The sequence below is a fragment of the Vipera berus genome (assembly GCF_964194415.1).
Source record: "Vipera berus genome assembly, chromosome: 10".
Classification (NCBI taxonomy): domain Eukaryota; kingdom Metazoa; phylum Chordata; class Lepidosauria; order Squamata; family Viperidae; genus Vipera; species Vipera berus.
The window spans coordinates 18,482,219-18,502,799 of record NC_138213.1 but is presented as its reverse complement, the minus strand read 5'-3'; the positions used below and the strand labels follow the sequence as shown (position 1 = coordinate 18,502,799).

General features: G+C 45.1%; 1 protein-coding gene across 1 annotated transcript; it reads left to right on the top strand.

The window, feature by feature from the left end:
• Positions 1 to 2,171: 2,171 nt before the first annotated feature.
• Positions 2,172 to 20,247, top strand: LOC308672592 (adhesion G-protein coupled receptor G1-like; the record flags this gene model as incomplete). The annotated part of the gene is given in 14 exon segments (XM_081335636.1): positions 2,172 to 2,223; positions 2,431 to 2,475; positions 2,478 to 2,582; positions 4,029 to 4,155; positions 5,541 to 5,685; positions 6,040 to 6,159; positions 6,906 to 7,028; positions 9,843 to 9,888; positions 12,048 to 12,151; positions 13,268 to 13,383; positions 15,067 to 15,335; positions 15,505 to 15,613; positions 17,204 to 17,472; positions 19,465 to 20,247. Coding segments are annotated over 14 exon segments (1,746 nt in total). The 3' UTR covers positions 19,581 to 20,247.
• Positions 20,248 to 20,581: the final 334 nt, after the last annotated feature.

Genomic DNA, 20,581 nt, shown 5'->3' with positions numbered 1-20,581 from the left:
CATTTCACTTCTGAAATCCTGTTGACTTCTGAATTTTCCATTGCCCTACTTTGCTGGCCCAGTTGGTTTTCAATTTCCTTGAAAGCCTTTGTAGAATGATCATTTCGCGTTAAGCGTGATGCAATTGTGGAACTACAGAAAGACGAGTAAAAACGATTACATCGACTCTTTCCATTCTTTTAGTTGCTGAGACAGCTCTTCATCTGGGTCAGGGTTCTCAGACAGAAAAAGAGGAAATGGCATTTTCACATCTGAACTTTTAAAAAGAGACATGCAGTTTGTGTCACTGTTCTTTTTTAACCAGAGTCTAAATGTGAAAAATGGTCATGAGTCACTTTTTCCAGTGCTGCTATAACTTTGAACAGCCACTAAGTGAACTGTTGTAAGTTGAGGACAACCTGTATTAATTGATTATAGTTTGCTTAGAACTTCCAGATTCAGAAGGATCTTGACAGATTTGACCAACAAAGTGCTATATACAGTGGGGAGAAAAGTAATGTCCTACACTTAGGCAAGAAAAACCACCTATACAGGTATAGAACAGATGGCACCCGGCTTAAGGGTAGCAACTGTGAAAAACATCTAGGCCGGGGCAGGGAACTATGGCCCCTTCATGACTCGTGGACTTCAACTCCCAGAATTCCTGAGCCAGCATGGCTCAGCTTGGAAAGCTCTCCCTTTCCCCTCAGCATGGCTGGCTCAAGAATTCTGGGAGTTGAAGTCCACCAGTCATAAAAGAGCCAAGGTTGCCTACCCCTGATCTAGGTGGACAAAAGCTTAAAGATGAGCCAGCAGTGTTCTGCACTTGCCAAAAAGTCAGCGCGGTCCTGGGTTGCATCAAGACAGGGGCAGCATCACAATCATGAAATGTGATACTACTGCAATACACTGCCTTGATAAGACCACACTTGGAATACTGTGTACATTTCCAGATACCATGATACAAAAAAGATGTGCATAGAAAGAAGAGCAACAAAGATGATTGGAGACTAGTGGTTAAATCGTATGATGAATGGCTTGGGGCAGAGTTCCCCAATGGACCGGCTGTGTGGGGGGGAGAGGGGATGGTTCCGCAAGTGATGAGGCGTGCGTGTGTGCACACTTGCTGGACGTTTCCACAGTCTGGTTGCAAACCCTTCATGCCCACTAGTGGGCTGTGGCCCACAGGTTGGGGATCCCTAGCTTACGGAACTATTGAAGAGAAGAACTAGGTAAGATAAGATAACATAACCTTTATTGTTATTTTTTTACTGTTTAGCACAATGGCACACATCAAAAATGAAATTTAGTTGCCTGCTCTCAAAGTGGACCACATGCATGACACACACTAACCATACTATATACACATACAGTATGTATAGACCCATACCCCTACATATACATAACAAATAAATATTAAATACATACATAACAAATATTACGTAAATATTAAATGCTCTCCATCTTGAATACATAACGGAAGGAGGAAGCCTGAGAGTTCACAAGGTTAATGCAACTATGGCTGAATCTGGATGTTCTGCTGTGGATACCACGAAGCCGCCTCCTCCCAGAAGGTAGCAAGGAAAACAGGTTGTGAAGAGGATGTGCAGTGTCCCAGATAATCTTACGGACCCTGTTCAAACAACGCTTCTGTGCTATGTCCTGGATGGGAGGGAGGAAACTGCCAAGGATCTTTTTGGCCATCCTCACCACTCTCTGCACCGCCTTCCTGTCTGAAGCAGGGATGCTTCCAAACCAGACTGTGATGCTGTATGACAGGATGCTCTCGATCGTCCCCCTGTAGATTGTCCCCCTGTAGAAAGTGGTCAGGACAGGGGAAGGAAGATGAGCTTTTCTCATGCGATGCAGAAAATGCAAGTGTTTCTGTGCCCGCTTCACCAGTGTCTCGCTGTTGAGCGACCAAGCCAGCCTACTCACTAGCTACACACCCAGGAATTTGATGCTGATAGGATAGCAAGCTTCGGGTACTTGAGAGTCTGTTACAGAGAAGAGGAGATCAATTTCTTCCCCAAAGCACCTGAGGGCAGGACAGGAAATAGTGGGGGGGGAAAGCATATCAGAGGGAGATTCAAAATTTCAAGTCACGTGATCAAAATTTGGACGTTTGGGATGTATTTATGAAGGGTGCAGTGTCCTTAGGGTCATATGATCACTTTTGTGGCCTTCTAACAATGGGGAAGCTAGAGTCAGGATTCAATCTGAATCGGTCACCAGGACCAGAGGGTTAGTCTTCCGGGTTTTCGGATTCCTGCTGGAGTCCATCCTCAGAGAACTTCTCTCTAGCGGAGCGTGTGCTTTGGACAATTCTACTCATAGAAAGTAAAGGTAAAGGTTTACCTTGTCCAGTCATGTCCGATTCTGTGAGGCAGCGCTTATCTCGGTCAAGGGATCCAGTGTTTAACTAAGGTCCTTTTTTGTGCACTTTTCCAGGTGCGTTGAAGGAGAGCCAAGCTATTGGAGGTTGTGCAAGGAAGCCTTGTATAAGACCATGACGACAGCATCAAACCTCTGCAGCATCTGGACTGAGATCAGGGCTCCCAGAAGACCTTTTTATCTTCTCCTTCTCCTTCTCCAGTTTCCAGGTAATGTAAAACTCTCTCCATTCCTACGGAGCACAGCATCTCGCCTTCCCTTCTAAGAGCCATCACTAGATCAAGAAGAATCAAAATAGAGCTGGAAGGGATCTGCTCAAACAGGAGAGCCTAACACAGAGTTCCCCATCCTTTTGGGCACCAGGGACCGGTTCCGTGGAGAAAGGTTTTCCCACAGACTGGAGAGTGCATGGTTTTGTGTGCTGCCTGCATCCCATGGATGGGGCTTTGCTTGTTTGTGCAGACTGGTTGTTGGCATGCCGTGGTCCAGTACCGGTCCACGGACCGGGGGTTGGGGACCCCTGCCCTATATCATTTCAGACAAGTGGCTGTCCAGTCTCTTCTTAAAAACCTCGAGTGATGAAGCACCTACGATGTCTGGAGGCCAGCTGGGCCACTGGTTGATTGTCCTCACTGTTAGAAAGTTTCTCCTTAATTCCAGGTTGCTTATCTCCTTGAATAGTTTCCATCCGTTGCTTCTTTTTTGCCTTCTGGTGCTTTGGAAAGTAAGTTGACCCCCTCTTCTTTGTGGCAGCCCCTCAAATACTGGAACACTGCTATCACGTCTCCCCTATTTCTTCTTTTCTTTAGACTAGCCAAATCCAGGTCCTGCAGCCGTTCTTCGTATGTTTCCGTCTCCAGGCCTTTGATCATCTTAGTTGCTCTTCTCTGCACTTTTTCCAAAGCCTCAACATCTTTTTTGTAATGTGGTGACCCAAACTGGATGCAGTATTCCAGATGTGGCCTTACTAAGGCTTTATAAAGCAGTACTAATACTTCGCGTGATTTTGATTCTACGGCTCTGTTTATAATATAACCAAAGATTGCATTAGCTTTTTTGGCTGTTGCCTCACACTGCTGGCTCATGTTTAAGTGATCGTCTACTAGGACTCCAAGGTCCCTCTCACAGTTACTGTTTTCGAGCCAGATTTCACCTAATCTGTACTTGTACCTTTGGTTTTTCCTGTCCAGGTGTAAAACCTTGCTTTTCGCCACCTTAAGTATCATTTAATGAATGATTAATGAATAACGGTTAATGAATGCCGGGGGGTTATTCCCAGGGGAAGGGCATTCTCTGTGGGTGCGCCTGCCCTATGGAACCAACTACCCACAGAACCTAGGACTGCCCCCGACCTTCGCTCATTTCGCCGGGACCTGAAAACTTGGCTCTTTGATCTGTTCGGTCCAGACTGTGGGGTTGTTAATTTAACTGGGTTTTAGATTTACTCTTGGGGCTTGAATTTAATTTAATTGTTTTAATTGATTTTAATTTTTTGTATTTCATGGTTTTAACTGCCCTGTAAACTGCCCTGAGTCCTACGGGAATAGGGCGGTATACAAATCCAATAAAATAAATAAATAAATAAATTTTATGCTCCCGAGGAGGGACCTCTGGTGAACGTTTTCTGGTATGTTCTTTCTTGTTTTACCCAATAGTGTGGGGAAAAGTAAAACCAGATGAGACAAGTGACGTGGAAACAGAATTTACAAGAATCGATTCAATACTGACAAGACTAGAAAAGCCTGGGCAAAGTAGGGGTGTCATACGTGAAGATCCCTTTATGTGAGTATACGTGGGCTAATGGCTTTCTGTACTGGTGAAGAAAAGGCAGCTGGGCCTTTGATTCCTCACTCTGGTTTCACAGCTCCAAAAGAGAATGTGCTTGCTATTCAATTCTTTCATCACTGCTGACAGGGTTTGTGCAGAATAGCTGCTGAGCCAACAAGCACAATGCACAGGAGAAGTGGTACTGAGAGTAGTCAGGTTTTGCACAGCAACCACACTGATACACTGAGGTGTGTAAAAAAAAAAGGAAAAAACTTTACTTTTAGGAGCAGCACAAGTCAAGAATAAACAGTCCAGGTCATACACGGGTACAGAGAAGAATATCAACAGTTCAAGAGTTATCCAATACAAAGTCGCCTTACCAGTCCAAAAGTCAAAAACACAGTTCTTCGGGCTTAGCAAACAGTAGCAAAACCACAATCAACAATAATCAGCAAGAATGTAACAGAGTAACTAACACACACACAGAGAGAAGCTATGTCTCTAGCTCCCTCTTATGGCTGTTGAAAGAACACAGCGTTGGCCAATCATTACACATTTAAAGGGATACAATACATTACAATCATGGCTTATATATTGCCAACCCAACCATTTAGGCTATAATCATATGACTAACAACTGCCATCAACGTTCCCTAGGTTAGAACCTAGTTGAGTCTCTAAAGCAGGGTTTCTCAACCTCAGCAACTTTAAGAAGAGTGGACTTCAATTCCCAGAATTCTCCAGCCAGCTGGGAATTGAGGTCCACTCTTCTTGAAGTTGCTGAGGTTGAGAAATATTACTCTAAGGGAGACAGAGACTCATCTTGCCATACTGGAAAGGATTGTGGAGGCCTGTGAAGGATGTAAAGAGCCACTTTGGTCTAGTTGTGAAGGCACCAAGCTAGAAAAGAGGAGATGGTAAGTTTTAGTCCTGCTTTAGGCATGAAAGCCAGCTGGGTGATTTTGGGCCAACCGCCAGGAGACTGCGAGTTCTAGTCCTGCCTTAAGCATGAAAGCTGGCTAGATGACTTTGGCCCAGTCTTTCTCTCTCTCTGCTTAACACACCTCACAAGGCTGTTGTTATGGGGAAAAATAGGAGGAGGAAGTATTAGAAATATCCATTGCCTAATTTATTAAAAAATAGGCGGGGGAAAAATTAAAAATAATTGAAGGATTGGTCACAGTGTTACTTTTTCATCACCCCCGTAACTGTGAATGGCCATTAAATGAGGACAGCCTGTACTGTTCATGTGTTGTCCTTCTAACATCATTCTGATTTGCTGCAAATGTTGCTTCCTGTTGGACCAAGATAAGTCAATGAAATGGCAGCCTGCCTCTTTAATGGAGGTGGGCACCTGTGGATCTGTTGCCTGGAGTCATCTGGTCCCTCTTTTCTCAACAGACACCTCCAACATCTGGAGTCAATATTGGTAGAGACGCAGTTTCAAGGCCACCACAAAAGATTTGGGCAACCACGTTTATTTGCCAATGTGCACAAAATTTCACCCCAGCCACCTGAAAATCTGTCCATTGAGGAAAAGGTGCAGGTGAGTACAGAGCTGAGATGCAACAAGCCAGAATGCAGAATAGTGAATAACAGAATTGGAAGGGACCGTGGAGGTCTTCTAGTCCAACCCCCTGCTCAAGCCCTATACCAGGGGTGACCAACCTTGACAACTTGAAGGACCTACCTGTGTATAATTCTGACCTGAAAGGAATGCCATAATAATTTGGAAAATTACAGATAGCTGCATAGGCCTGGTTGCCAGAACCGGTAGATGCAAACCAAATTAAGAAAATCCAGATGGGAAATGATGGTTCCAGCTTTCCCTTTACAAGGCAACTGTAGTTCTTCCTTTCCAATCAGAGTCTGCAATGCCACATCTTTTTCTGTGTCACAGGGTGATGAAATTAATCAGTTCCAGGTGACTCTGTCAAAATCAGTCTTAGCCAAAGGTGCAAAAGTCAACCAGGAGGGACGAGTTGTGATGTTGGCAGCTACGAGCCCGGTGCTCTTCAAGGTAATGGCCTGGAGAAAGGCTTAGATGTGTCTTATTTTCTCTTAGTAACTCCCATGTACCTCTGCCAGGGTTATCCCTGCATGCCTGTACAGTAACAGTGTGTGGGTGTTGTGGCAAAGCAGGAAAAGAACTTGGAAGCTACCATTACTCTTGACAAAACAAACTTTTGAAGATTTACTGACATCGCAGAAGAGATACATTACAGAAAGGAAACGAGACAGAAGATGGTCCTTATGTCTGTCTTTGTCTGTCTGTCCATATCTGTCTATCGGCCTGTCGGTCTGTTGTTCTCTCTGTCTCTCTTCTACCTACTAACCTATCAACCATCTAAACTTAGTTTCTGACAGGATAATGATATCTGTCTCTCTATCCATCTGTCTATTTGTCTGTCTCTATCTCTGTCTATCCATCTCTTTCTCTCTCTCTTGTATCTATCTATCTATCTATCTATCTATCTATCTATCTATCTATCATCCATCATCTGTCTGTCTGTCTGTCTGTCTGTCTGTCTGTCTGTCTGTCTATCTATCTATCTATCTATCTATCTATCTATCTATCTATCTATCTATCATCCATCATCTGTCTGTCTGTCTGTCTGTCTGTCTGTCTGTCTGTCTGTCTGTCTGTCTGTCTGTCTATCTATCTATCTATCTATCTATCTATCTATCTATCTATCTATCTATCTATCTATCTATCTATCTATCTATCTATCATCTATCTATATCATCTAAAATTGTTCCTGGCAGGACAAAGATTCCCACCCAATCCTTGGTGGAAAAGTGATTGGCATCTCCGTGGGAAACACACCGGTCCATGGGCTGCTTCCGAAAGAGCGGATATCAATCACTATTTGGCACAACCACCTTCAGGTAGGTCAAAAAATCTCTTCTTCCCATTGCCCTGATGCTGGTTTGTTTGTAGTACCAGGAAGGTCTCTATCAAGATTCTTCACACGTTTCTACATTCTTGTGATATGGGATAAGCCAAGTCATATATTGTGGTTTTCTCACATAAATGATGCGATACCGTAAATGGGAAATGAAGGAGATGGCACAGCAGTCTTCTTCCATCCAGTTTATGAGAATTATTGTTTAATGCCTTCAGTCTGAAAAAATGGTAACAATTGAAACAATTGTGTCTTCTTTAGTGAAGGTTGATCAGTCCCAAAACATAGAGAATTAACTGAAATGTCTCTGGTCATTTGTCGTTAGTGCTGTCTGACTAATCTTAATAAGAAGGAGTGGAGAAAGAGAATCTAGGGTCATCAACTGATTAATTGATTGATTATTTCAATTTATCTAGTCATCCATCTCAAATGTGTCAAATGTCCTCCTAGCAAATAATAATAAAAAAAGGAATCTTCAAGGCGTTTGAGTGCCATAAAAGATAAACTTTACTGAATACACATCTTGGAACTGAAGAAGCAAAACCAGCTCTGGTTTTCCCATGCGAAAATTGGCCTACTTCAGGGGTAGGCCACCTTGGCTCTTTTATGACTCATGGACTTCAACTCCCAGAATTCCTGAGCCAGCATGGCTCAGCTTGGAAACCTTTCCCTTTCCCCTCAGGATGGCTGGCTCAGGAATTCTGGGAGTTGAAGTCCACGAGTCATAAAAGAGCCAAGGTGGCCTACCCCTGGCCTAGTTAAACAATAGCTTCCTTGCCCCCACTCCCTGGGTGTTCACATTGTCCAATCATAGAACTTTGGTTTGTTATGGGAACAGTCCCTTTCTCCATCAAGCACCTGCATTTGTGACCTTGGCATTCTTGCAGGCTCTCATGATCCATGAACGGCTTCTTGGAATCTTGTTTCTTCCCTTTGCTTTCTACCCCTCCCCCCATTTCTACGGCAAGCTGATTTCCGATAGAAGCTAGCAAGCATCATAGTGATTCAATCTTGACCCTATGACTCTGCATGGCTAACCATGTTTTTAGTTTTTTTAATCTACATTAAAAGCTAAAAACCATATAACCACAGTCGGTGGAAAAGATGCAAAGCCAAAGAACAATTAAAGTAACCACTGCACAGGTTCTACCAAATACCACTGGTGGAGCCACATCTTCAAGACCTTGTGAAAAACTTAGCAGGATCAGGACCAACCTTCAGGATGGGGGAGATGTTACCTTAAAATTATGCTTGTCCTTTGGTACAGGAAGTCCTCGACTTACAACAATGTTTTTAGTAACTGGTTTGGAATTACAACGACACTGAAAAAAGTGCCTCATGGCTGTTTTTCACACCTACAACTTTTGCAACATCCCCATGGTCATGCGCTCACAATTTGGATGCTTTGACAAATTGGCATGTGTCCATGACAATTGCGATATCCTGGGGTCACCTTTTGTGACTTTCTGACCAGCAAAGTCAATGGGGAAGCCAGATTCATTTAACACACCTGTTACTGTAGTTAACAACTGCAGGGATTCACTTAATTATGGCAAGAAAGGTCATACAATGGGGCAAAACCCACAACAGCCTCGCTTAGCCACAAAACGTTGGGACTCAATTGTGACTGTATGCCGAGGACTGCCTATGTATTCACTGCTTCCATTTATTGACCTGGTGTTATGAGTTTCCTTTACAATTTCTGGAGAGTGTCACGTTGTTTTGGGGTATTGTTTCATTTTAGTTGGGATTGTTATTATTTTCTATTCTAATAATAATAATAAACCTTTATTGTCAAAGTACATGTGTACATTGAGATTAGCTGAGCCTCCCCCCGTGCTCTCTCCCCCCAACACACAGTGACAACAAACCCTCCATCCCACCACACCATGTGAACCAACTACACCACACACCGGCCTCCCAAGTCAATTCTGCATAAGTTCACAGAGATTATATCCCATTCAAAAGCCTAACAGCCCATGGATAAAAGCTATTTTTCAGCCTGTTGGTACGGATGGCTATACTCCTATATCTCCTACCGGATGGTAGGAGAGTAAAGAGATACCGTCCAGGTACTGCTGTAGGTTGGCTAGGTGGCTGGGGTATACAGGAACTCACTAAATAAATATCACCATCCATCAGCAGCCTCAACAGGCGTCAAATCTGTTTGGACTTTGTTGCCCCAATTTTGGAAGGAGGCAGGAAGGGTAGGGACTGGAAACAGAAGCAACGTATGCAAGAGCCGTGGTGGCGCAGTGGTGAGAATGCAGCATTGCAGGCTAACTCACTGCCCACTGCCAGGAGTTCGATCCTGAGCAGCTCAAAGTTGACTCAGCCTTCCATCCATCTGAGGTTGGTCAAATGAGGATTCAGATTGTTGGGTGCAAAAGGCTGACTCTGTAGACCGCTCAGAGAGGGCTGTAAAGCACTGTGAAGCGGTATATAAGTCTAAGTGCTGTTTCTATTGGTAAGCAAAGGGATGACAATGGAACAGCCACACTTCTTCTTCTGGTAACATTGTGTTGACTTCCTTCCATGCACAACATTGATAGAAGATTGCAATCTTCCCAGTGACGCACGCAAACTGCCTGTACATCAAAAGAAGATAAAACTATGTATCAGTGTTTCTTAACCTCTGCAAGTTTGAACTTTGAAGTTGAAGTCCAGACATTTTAAACTTGTGGAGGCTAAGAAACACTTCATATACCATTATGATAGCTCCCTGTCTTTTACATTTTTTTTTAAAAAAACCCCACCATGCGTGACATTCATTATTTGAAATTTGATTTTATTTCAGAGGAATGTGACTCCCTCGTGTGTCTTCTGGGTGATGGGTCCCAAGCGTAAGTGTCCAAGGATGTTGGGAGCATGAATGCGAAGATTTGGAAGGAATACCAGAATGACAAGAGTTGAAAGAGACCTTGGAGGTCTTCTAGCCTTAGCAGGAGACCCTATACCAGGGGTAGGCAACCTTGGCTCTTTTATGAGTCGTGGACTTCAACTCCCAGAATTCCTGAGCCAGCATGGGGGAACTATGGCCCCTTCATGACTCGTGGACTTCAACTCCCAGAATTCCTGAGCCAGCATGAGGGAACTGTGGCCCCTTCATGACTCGTGGACTTCAACTCCCAGAATTCCTGAGCCAGCATGGGGGAACTATGGCCCCCTCATGACTCGTGGACTTCAACTCCCAGAATTCCTGAGCCAGCATGGGGGAATTATGGCCCCTTCATGACTCGTGGACTTCAACTCCCAGAATTCCTGAGCCAGCATGGGGGAACTATGGCCCCTTCATGACTCGTGGACTTCAACTCCCAGAATTCCTGAGCCAGCATGGCTCAGCTTGGAAACCTCCCCCTTTCCCCTCAGCATGGCTGGCTCAAGAATTCTGGGAGTTGAAGTCCACAAGTCATAAAAGAGCCAAGGCTGCCTACCCCTGCCCTATACCATTCTGGACAAGTGACTGTCCAGTCTGTTCTCTGGGCTTTGTGTTTCTTGCAGTTCTTCATTTGAGCAAAATGCGGCTTTACAAAAATTAGGAAATAATTTTGAGCCAGTTTGGCATAGTGGTTAAGGTCCTGGCCTAGAAACCAGGAGACGGTGAGTTCTAGTTCTACCTTAGATATGAAAGCCAGCTGGCTGACCTTGGGTCAGTCACCCTCTCCCAGCTAAACCTACATCACAGGATTGTTGCATGGGGAAAATAAATAGGAGGAAAGAATATGTTTGGGTCATTCTAGTCCCTAGCTGACCCCTGGGCTCCCTTTTGGGGTCACCCAGCCTCGAGGTCTGTGTTGGTTTGGAATTGTGGGAGTTGCATGAGAGGATATCAGATGGGGGGATGGGGGAAAGAAAAAAACCTTACCCTCTCTGGTCATCCAAATAGGGCTGTGTTGAGGTGCCCTACAAGAGACCCTGAGTTCTTCTTTTGCCTTCTCAGAACTAGTGTACCAAAAATCATAATTTGGGTCAGTCCCGAAGATGCTTTTTCAAGAGGCAACTGGACTTCCTTTGTTTTTCTTTGAAGACATTTCGCTTCCCATCCCAGCAGCTTCTTTTCAAACTCCGCCTGAAGTCAGAGCTGAAGAAGCCTCTTGGATGAGAAGCGAAATTCCTTCAAGGAGAAACAAAGAAAATCCAGTTGCCTCTTGGAAAAACGCCCTTGAAACAACCCTGACCTGGATGACTGAGAATCTCCGTAGACATTTGGGTCAGTGAATACTGAAAAATGGGACCGGATCTCAAAGAAATGGGGTGGGGTGCAGAGGGGGGGGCTGTTTCTTGCACAGCTGCTCTGCTTTATCTTGTTTTTGAAGTGGAATGAGCCCGTGGTGGGATTCAAATAGGTGAACAAATGGTTCTCTGCATGGATGCCACTTCTGGAAGTCCATTCTGGGCCTGGGCAACAAAAAATTAGCTACCGGTTCTGCCAAAGTGGTGCGAACCGGCTGAATCCCACCACTGGAATGACCCTCATCTAGGAAAGAGTCACGGTTCTTCTTGTCTTCCCACATCAGCAGGGAACAGAGGGACAACATACCTAAAATTATAGGTAGCCCTTGACTCACAACAGTTCATTCATGACTTACAACCTTTCATTTAGTGACCATTCAAAGTTACCATGGCATGGGAAAAAGTGACTTATGAACGTTTTTCACACTTCCCACCGTTGCAGCATCCCCAGGGTCACATGATCAACACTTGGCAACTGAGGGACCCAGGATCATGTGATCCCCTTTAGTGTCCTTCTGATGAACAAAGGGAATGGGGAAGCCAGATTCACTTAACAACCATGTTATTCTGAACACCTGCAGCAGTTCACTTAACAACTGTGGCAAGAAATGTCATAAAATGGGGCAAAATTCACTTAGCAACTGTCTCACTTGGCAACAGAAATTTGGGGCTCAATTGTGCTTGTAAGTTGAGGACCACCTGCACTGCTCCTCACTGTGTCACTGCCAGTATTAGTAACCCCAAAAGACCCTAACCCTTTTGATTGTAGCCGGTGACATCGGCAAGTGGAACACCTCAGGCTGTGAAGTGGTGAAAGGAAAGAACCAAACAACCTGCCTTTGTGACCATCTCACCTTCTTTGCGGTGCTCATGGTGAGTGCCAAAGTTCATATCGGCATCCTGCAGAGGATATGGGGACAAAGGATGGTGGTGGACTACAATTCCCCAAAATTCAGAAAGATTGGCCAGTGGTGAGGGATGAGGAGATCTCTTACTCTTGAACCTAACCAAGAAAAACTGACTATTTAATAATAGAATTCTATTTATTTATTTAATATTAATATCAATAATATTAATATTATTATTTATTGAAACTGAAGGTAGACAAATGCATACTTCATTTTCCAGGAAGTGAATGAACCCAGAGTAATGATAAATTCCATAGAAGGGAGGGATAAATTCCACGAGAAAAGAAAAAAGATCGGAAAACCAACCCTAAAAGAGAGATTAAGAGAATTGAACTGTTTTAGCCTTGAGTAAAGATAATTTGCCAAGGAAATGTCCAGGTAATTACCAAGAGTCAAAAATGGACTTGAAGTATCCATAAAGACAACTGAGGAACCACATCATCCAGTCTCCATTTGTCCAGATGTGACAGCAGCATGTCACACAGGTGAAGGTGAAGATCTGATCTTTGACACCAAGAACATAGGATACCAAATCATGGCTCTCAGTTACAGAGTTGGAGGGGACCTTGGAGTCCAGGCCACTGTTCAGGAAGAAGAAGACCCTATACCATTCCAGACATGTGGCTGTCCAATCTCTTAAAAGCCTCCAATGATGGAGCATCCACAAAGGCAAGCCATTCCACTGATTAATTGTTCTCACGTTCAGGAAATTTCTATTTAGTTTTAGCTTAGATCTCTCCTTGATTCCATCCATTGTTTCTTGTCCTGCCTTCTGGTGCTTTGGAAAATAGGTTCCCTTCTGAAGGCAAGCTGTTCCACTGGTTGTAGAACTAATTAACCAGGAAGAGAGCAAATTCCTCTTCACAGGATGTGTTCAAGAGGAAGACAGACATCTTTCAGAGATTTGATCCCTCACAGGAAGTTAGACCTGAGGGCCTCATTGCTTCCTGCAAAGTCTTCTAGTTGTGGCCCAACCCCATTCAGAACATTATGATTCCTTCAAGCCTGGAGCTGCTGAAAACAATCTTTCAAACTCCTTTACGCTTCTTAGATCTTTTCTTTCCTTCCTTTCCTTCCACAGGTCCCTCTCTCAGATATAGACGAGATCCACAAGGAACATCTGGAGATTGTTACTTTGGTTGGTTGCATCATTTCAGCACTGGCTTCACTCGTCACCATCGTCTTCCTTTGCTTGAGGTAGGATAAGTTGATATTTTGCTCTAAGTTGGAAAACAGGAGGATTCAGAAGGACTTTAGAAGGAATTTAGACTAGCACTGAAGAAGGAACAAGCAAAGACAGTGAAGGAGAACCCTGTGAGATCATCTGCAGGAACATCTCAATGTGCATCTCTGAGTCACATTGGGCAGCCTGGCAGCTCAGCAGTTAAGACATGGGCTTGTCAGCTGGAAAACTGGCAGCCCAGGTTCAAGACCCGAGTTCCTGGCGGTGGGGTAAGCTCCCGTCATCGCCTCAGCTCCAGCCTTGGTGGAGCAGTGGGCTAATGCCTCCTTAAGTAACACCAGCTGCCTGCAATTAGTGCAGGTTCGCATCCCACCAGGCTCAAGGTTGACTCAGCCTTCCATCCTTCCGAGGTAGGTAAAATGAGGACCCAGATTGTTGGGGGCAATTAAGCTGACTTTGTAATAATGCCGCTTGTGTGAAAGCCCTAATAAGCAGGCATATACATAGAATGAAGGCTACTGCTAAGCTTGTAAGCCGCCCTGAGTCTTCGGAGAAGGGCGGGATATAAATGGAATTAAAATAAAAAATAAATAAATAAAAATATCAGTTGGAAAGCATGCAAACGAGAGTAGATAAATAGGTACCACTTTGGTGGGGAGCAAACAGTGCTCCATGATGTTATGCTGGCCACATGACTGAAGAAATGTCTTCAGGCACCACTCACAGAGTGACAGTGGCTAACGGAGTAAAATCTGCAGGGACTCCTTTTCACCCGAGTCCCAAACACGGCTGTGAACCCTAATCTAGCCGCAAGCTGAAATTCACCATTTTCAGGCTGTTCCCAGTAATCACCAAACCTGTAGGAACCGAGGGTGGAGTTTTGTGGACTTGGTTATTTCTCCAGGTGGTACCCCACCCCACCCCACCCCAAATTTAGTGTCAGAAACTGAGCTTGGTGATAATTGCCAAAGCCAGATTGTGGAAGGCTTTTGCAGGATTCCCCAGATGGACCTTTCTCGAAATTTAGAACTCATGGCACATGGTCATAAGAGTGAGGAATTCATTTGCCACCTCAGTGGGAAGGGGACACCCTCAGATGCAGTCAATGGAGGGTGGGAGACAGTGTGAATTTGATACACATTTTCTAAGGGTAGAGCTTGGGCCATTTTGGACTTGTGTTTCCCTAAGCTGCAGCTGGCACAGTGGACAGTAATTGTGAAAACTGCAGCACAAAATATCTGAAAAGCAGCAGGGAATGCAGCTGTCCTTGAAGGATTAAGGTGCCCACATTGGGGCCTCATGAAACAGGTAGACAATTGTGATGCTCTTTCTTTTTCATAGGAAAAAGCAGGCATCCCATTGTCTGTGTCCACATGAATCTCCTCTGGACAGCAATCTGTGGGGGTGAGAGTCTGTGTGCATTTGAAGGATATATGTTTCCTGAGATGGATAGAGGTCAATGACCTGCGGCTGTCCAGTCTTTTGGACTTCAGTTTCTATGAGCCCCAACCAGCACGGCCAACAGCAATGGAGTGCGAGAATGGGTTGCAGGACATCTGGAGGGAAGCAGGTTAGATAACTCAGGAGTCAGGTCTCAGGGATCAAACCCTTCCCCACAACAGGTTGTGCGACTTTTCATGACTGCAGCTTGGTGCCTCAATCAAGCAGAGAAGTATGATGCTCGCTCTTCTTCACAGGAAAAAGCAGAGGGACCACGTTGTCTTTGTCCACATGAACCTTCTCTGGTCCATCTTTCTCATCGACGTGAGCTTCCTCATTGCGGTGCACCTGGCTCCTATTGGAGGGGACATGGCTTGCAAAGCTGGTGGCATGTTCCTGCATTTTTGCATGCTTGCATGCTTGACCTGGATGGCCATTGAGGGCTACACTCTCTACCGGATGGTGATTGAAGTCTTCAACTCCTACATCAAATGCTTATTTGTCAAGCTGTCCTTAATGGGCTGGGGTGAGTGATAAAATATTTTTTGGATCTTACTGTCTCTTGTTCTGGAACTATTATATTTTATCTAAGATTTCTTTCACATTTTTGTACTAGCTTGAACTTACCTTTCAACAATTGTTGTGGAGTTGGGGGGGCTGGATGTGGCATTAACTCCAGCTGTTCTCCTTTGCAGGTCTTCCTTTACTCATCGTATGTGTAATTTTTGGGATTGATCAGTCCTACTATGGCCCTTTCTCTATGAAGGTCTATACGTCTCCTGAGAATTACACCAACTCCATCATGTAAGTTCCTGGGGGACAGAACAAAAATGCCCCCTACTATCTATTCAGAAAGATGCATTATTTTCTTGAGGATTAACAGCCGTCCACCTCTGGGTACCAGAGGCTGAGATCCAACAACTGGAGATGTTACTGTACTAAATCATATCCCTGAGAATGATAAAAAAAGGTAAAGGTTGCATGCTAGCGCTTGTCCGAGGACGTCTCTGTGGTCATGTGGCCGGCATGACTAGACGCCAAAGGCACACGGAACGCTGTTACCTTCCCACCGTAGTGGTCCCTATTTTTCTACTTGCATTTCTACGTGCTTTCGAACTGCTAGGTTGGCAGAAGCTGGGACGAGTAACAGGCGCTGACTCTGCTACGTGGCACTCGGGATTCGACCCGCCAAACTGCTGACCTTCTGATCGACAAGCTCAGTGTCCTAACCCACTGAGCCACCGCGTCCCTAATACAAATATATAATTAACAATGATCCTCTCTATGGCTGATGTATAGAAACCCCAGACTGATCCCATTGTGATCCATTTAGACTGAATGTATAAATTTTGTAAATTATACATTAATTTATTTAGTTCTAATCCTCCAATTCAAAAAAGTCATCCTTTAGATTCAGTATTACCAAATCTGGGTAATACTTGCATTAAAGTCTCACAAATAATCATAGATCATCATAGAATTCCTTATTGGCCAAGTGTGATTGGACACACAAGGAATTTGTCTCCAGTGCATAACCTCATAATGTACATGTAAATAGCAGGTCATAGATCATAATTAAATCATGGGTTGAGGTAACACGTCAACTAAAGACTCTTCCAGGTTATCCCACATTTCCTGTTGTCTGGGTGGCGCAAAATGTTTACACAGAGTAACTTTCTCCCCTTTGGTTTCAGCCTCAATATTTGAATTTCATCCATATCATAATTTCCCAGATTAATTTCTTCTAATCTCACATCATGATTGTGCTTCATTGCTGGATGGATGGATGGATGGATGGATGGATGGATGCTCCATCAGTGGAGGTTTTCAAGAAAAGATTGGACAACATTTGTCCAGGATGGCATAAGCACTTGGGCATTAGGTTGGACTAGAAGACCTCCAAGATCCCTTCCAGCGCTGGGATTCTATGATTCTATCAAGATGTATTTCAGCTAGCCCAGAGGTCTTCAAACTTGGCCCTTTTATGACTTGTGGACTTCAACTCCCAGAATTCCTCAGCCAGGCACGCCAAGTTTGAAGACCCCTGAGCTAGGCTCATTAGGCCCCCCCTTAGCATGGCCCATTTTTTGGTCCCTCGTAGCTGATTATAAAAACACCTGTAGCCAGGTTATGGTATAACATCATTTCCCATCAACCAACCTTCTTGGAGAATGAGGGAATCAGGGTATGAGCAGAGGCCACAAAGAGGGTGGGATGCATCTCGTTCATGATTGGCCCTGGAGTGTCCTGGAAATTCCTCTTTTGGGGAAAGATGTCAGCTTAAAGAAAATTTCCCAGCCTATTTGAGGGTGTGCATTCCAATTTTCATGTGCCTTCCAGCTAGTTAAATAGTGCCTAGACTTACTTTTCTGTTTTTATTCTCTTCTTCTCCAGCTGTTGGAGTTCCAAAAAGGAGATCAACAGTTTCTTGAATTTGGGCTATTTAATCCTGGTGCTCTTCTTCAACAGCATAATGCTGGCCACCATGGTGTACGAGATTCTCCGGCTGAGACACCGCAAGCATCACTGGGAATATGCGGTGATGCTCCTGGGCCTGAGCTGTGTCCTGGGCATCCCATGGGGGGTGGCCTTCTTTGCAGGCATTTCTGGGACCTTCACGTGGGTGGCCGTCTACCTTTTCACCATCATCAACTCTGTCCAAGGTCAGTGAGTATTCCTGCTCACCTTACTCTTGGGATCGGCCACTGTATCGGTTTTTATCCCCTGGATTTTCATACAGCAGAAGAGAGAGTTGCATTTTGACTCTGATTTCATCTTTTCAGAGTACTAGGTACTGCTAACTTAAGATGCATCTTCTCAATATCATTCAGTTGTTTCCAAACCTTGCAACTTTCAGATGGCTGGACTCCATCTCTAGAATTGGGAATGTTAAAGTCCACCTATCTGAACATTGCCAAAATTGAGAAGCATTGATCTAATTTGTAAGTGAGGCAGACCCTAGAGCAGGGGTAGGCAGCCTTGGCTCTTTTATGACTCGTGGACTTCAACTCCCAGAATTCCTGAGCCAGTATGGCTCAGCTTGGAAACCTCTCCCTTTCCCCTCAGCATCAGTGGCGTAGCGTGGGTTGTCAGCACCCGGGGCAATTTGCGCCCCCTAACCCGGTGACGTCATGGCACCGCCGAAAAGACGCGCCCCGCAGCGGCGTAGACTTTCCAAGAAGAGTCGCGCGCATGCGGGATGCTTCCGGGTCCCTCTCGAGGGCGGCTGGGCGGGGCTCCGACCTGCAAGAGCCGCTGCATTCAAGCTCGCACGTGAGCCCCGCTAAATAAAGCCACGCATGCGCACGAAGCTAGGCCAGCCGGCCGGCGGGTCCGTCTTCGCTCGGCCAAGCCTGCCGGGGCGCCTGCGGGGCGCTTGCGGTTGGCCTGAGCCTGGGCGGAGAATTGGGCGCTTCTATTTATTTTATTCAGTTTATGTGGCCTCCCATCTCACCTGCCGGACTCGTTTCGCTTTGCAAGAAAGAGCAGCTCGAGAGCGGAGCCAAGCCGACTCTGTGCAGCCCTTGGGGCTCCCTGAGCAGCTCAGTGCGAGCGCCCCCCCCCCCAGATGTTGCGCCCGGTGCGGCCCGCCCCCCCTGCACCCCCCACGCTACGCCACTGCTCAGCATGCCTGGCTCAGGAATTCTGGGAGTTGAAGTCCACGAGTCATAAAAGAGCCAAGGTTGCCTACTCCTGCCCTAGAGGATGGTAGGTAGAATCCACGATTTGTTGGGGGGAAGTCTTAGATTGACTTCCAGGATCTCCAGGAAGAGAAGGGCTTCAAATAGAACGAATATCATGGACCTAACCAATCTATCACATATAACAACTGTTGTGGTGAAGTTGGAGCAGCTGGGAGTTGAGGAGAAGACAATGCCTATTGGATGATTTGGGGGCAATCATTAGCTTATCCCACACCATCCACAGGGTGGGTTTGCATAGCATGCTAGACTAAATAAAATGAGGTAATGGTTTGAGATTCAGTGTGGAAACCCAGCTACCATCTGGTAAATCTGCCTGGAAAAGTCCCTACAGGTTTTTTTTGTTTAGTATGCAACAGTTTCACTGAAAACCATCATTTACACACACACACACACACACACACACACACACACACACACACACACACACACATATATGGTTTGTTTAATGACTGTGTCATTTGCTTCTAGGAATGACCTGTATAGGGAGAAATTGCCAGCAGTGAAAAAAATGTCCTTAACTTCTGAATTTCAGTCCTTCCACAGCACGTGATGGTCCACAGCCCTCAACCCTGCTGCTGTCCTTTCCCTGCATCCCAATTGCTCACTACCTGCTTAACATCCGTGACATTCTCCTGTTTCTCCAGCTCCAACTCTATGCTTCTATTGTCTATTGTCTACTTTTATTGTAAGGTTATAGTAACAGAATCTTGCAAGTCCCATTAGACTTCCACCTTCCTCCCTTTATCTCCATATCAATTAGGGAGCTTTCTGTGAGATTGCTTTCTCAGATTACGTTTCCGCCCCCGACTCAGATTTCTTTTATCTATCTGTTGCTTTGGATGCAGCTCTTCCTCCGGTTCCACAAGGTTATTCCTACAGTACCACACGTCCGAATTCCTCGCTGCCTTCCAGGGGCTGCTCAACATCCCTGATCTTCTCCTCTTTCTCCAGGCTTCTTCATCTTCCTTTGGTACTTGGCCAAAGTGCTGCAGTCTCGCAGGTCGAATGCCATGCAGTGCACAACTTCCAACAGCTTGAAGCTCCAGTCCAGCAGCTCCAGCATCTGACCTCGTCCCGGCCAGGAGGACTTTGGGTGGGAAACGCTGGTGGGATGATCTCCCTGGAAACTCAGCCAAGCAATTCTTGGGTCGACCTGGGTGACTTCATCCCTCTGGGCAGCTCAGAGATGATACTGACCTGTTTCCCTCCAATACAGGAAATTTTTGACATACCACAGTTTGAGTGACCTTTCAAATGTACAATGGCACTGAAAAATACTGACTTATGATCATTTTTCACACTTACGACTGTTGTAGCATCCCTGTGGTCACGTGATCAAAATTCAGACACTTTTGGCAACTGACTCATATTTATGACTGTTACAGTGTCCTGGGATCACGTGATCCCCCGCTTTAGCAACCTTCTGACAAGCAAAGTCTAGGGGGAAGCCAGAGTCACTTAAGAACTGTGCAACTAAATTAACAACTGCAGTAGTTCACTTAACAGCTGTGGCAAGAAAGGTCGTAAAATGAGGCAAAGCCCATTTAACAAATGTCTCTCTTAGTGACAGAAATTTTGGGCTCAGTTGTGGCCCTAAGTGCAAGGACAACCTGTATTTTTATGGGTCTTTTTTCTAACGTAAATATTTTTTTAAAAAAATTCCTGTGGTGTAAAAAGTTTATGAGAGTACGTTGAAACTTAAGCTATGTATATTAAAGGCTAATTTTATTAGTGCAGATGTCTTCTTGATTACGTTGGGACATAATATAGCTCAAACAACAATTTGTGTGGTTGTTGCTGTGGGCCAGGCTGAAAAGTTGTGGAAAGCGAAAAGAAGTCAGGCTGTAGGTGGACGCTTGCTCCTGGGGAGGAGAGCCATGGCAAATCTAGACAGCACACTTAAAAGCAGAGACCACCCTGTCAACAAAAGTGTGTATAGTCAAGGCTATGGTTTTCCCAGTTGCAATGTATGGCTGTGAAAGTTGGACCATAAGAAAGGCTGAGCGCCAAAGAATGGAGGCCTTTGAACTATGGTGCTGGAGAAGACTCCTGCGAGTCCCTTGGACCG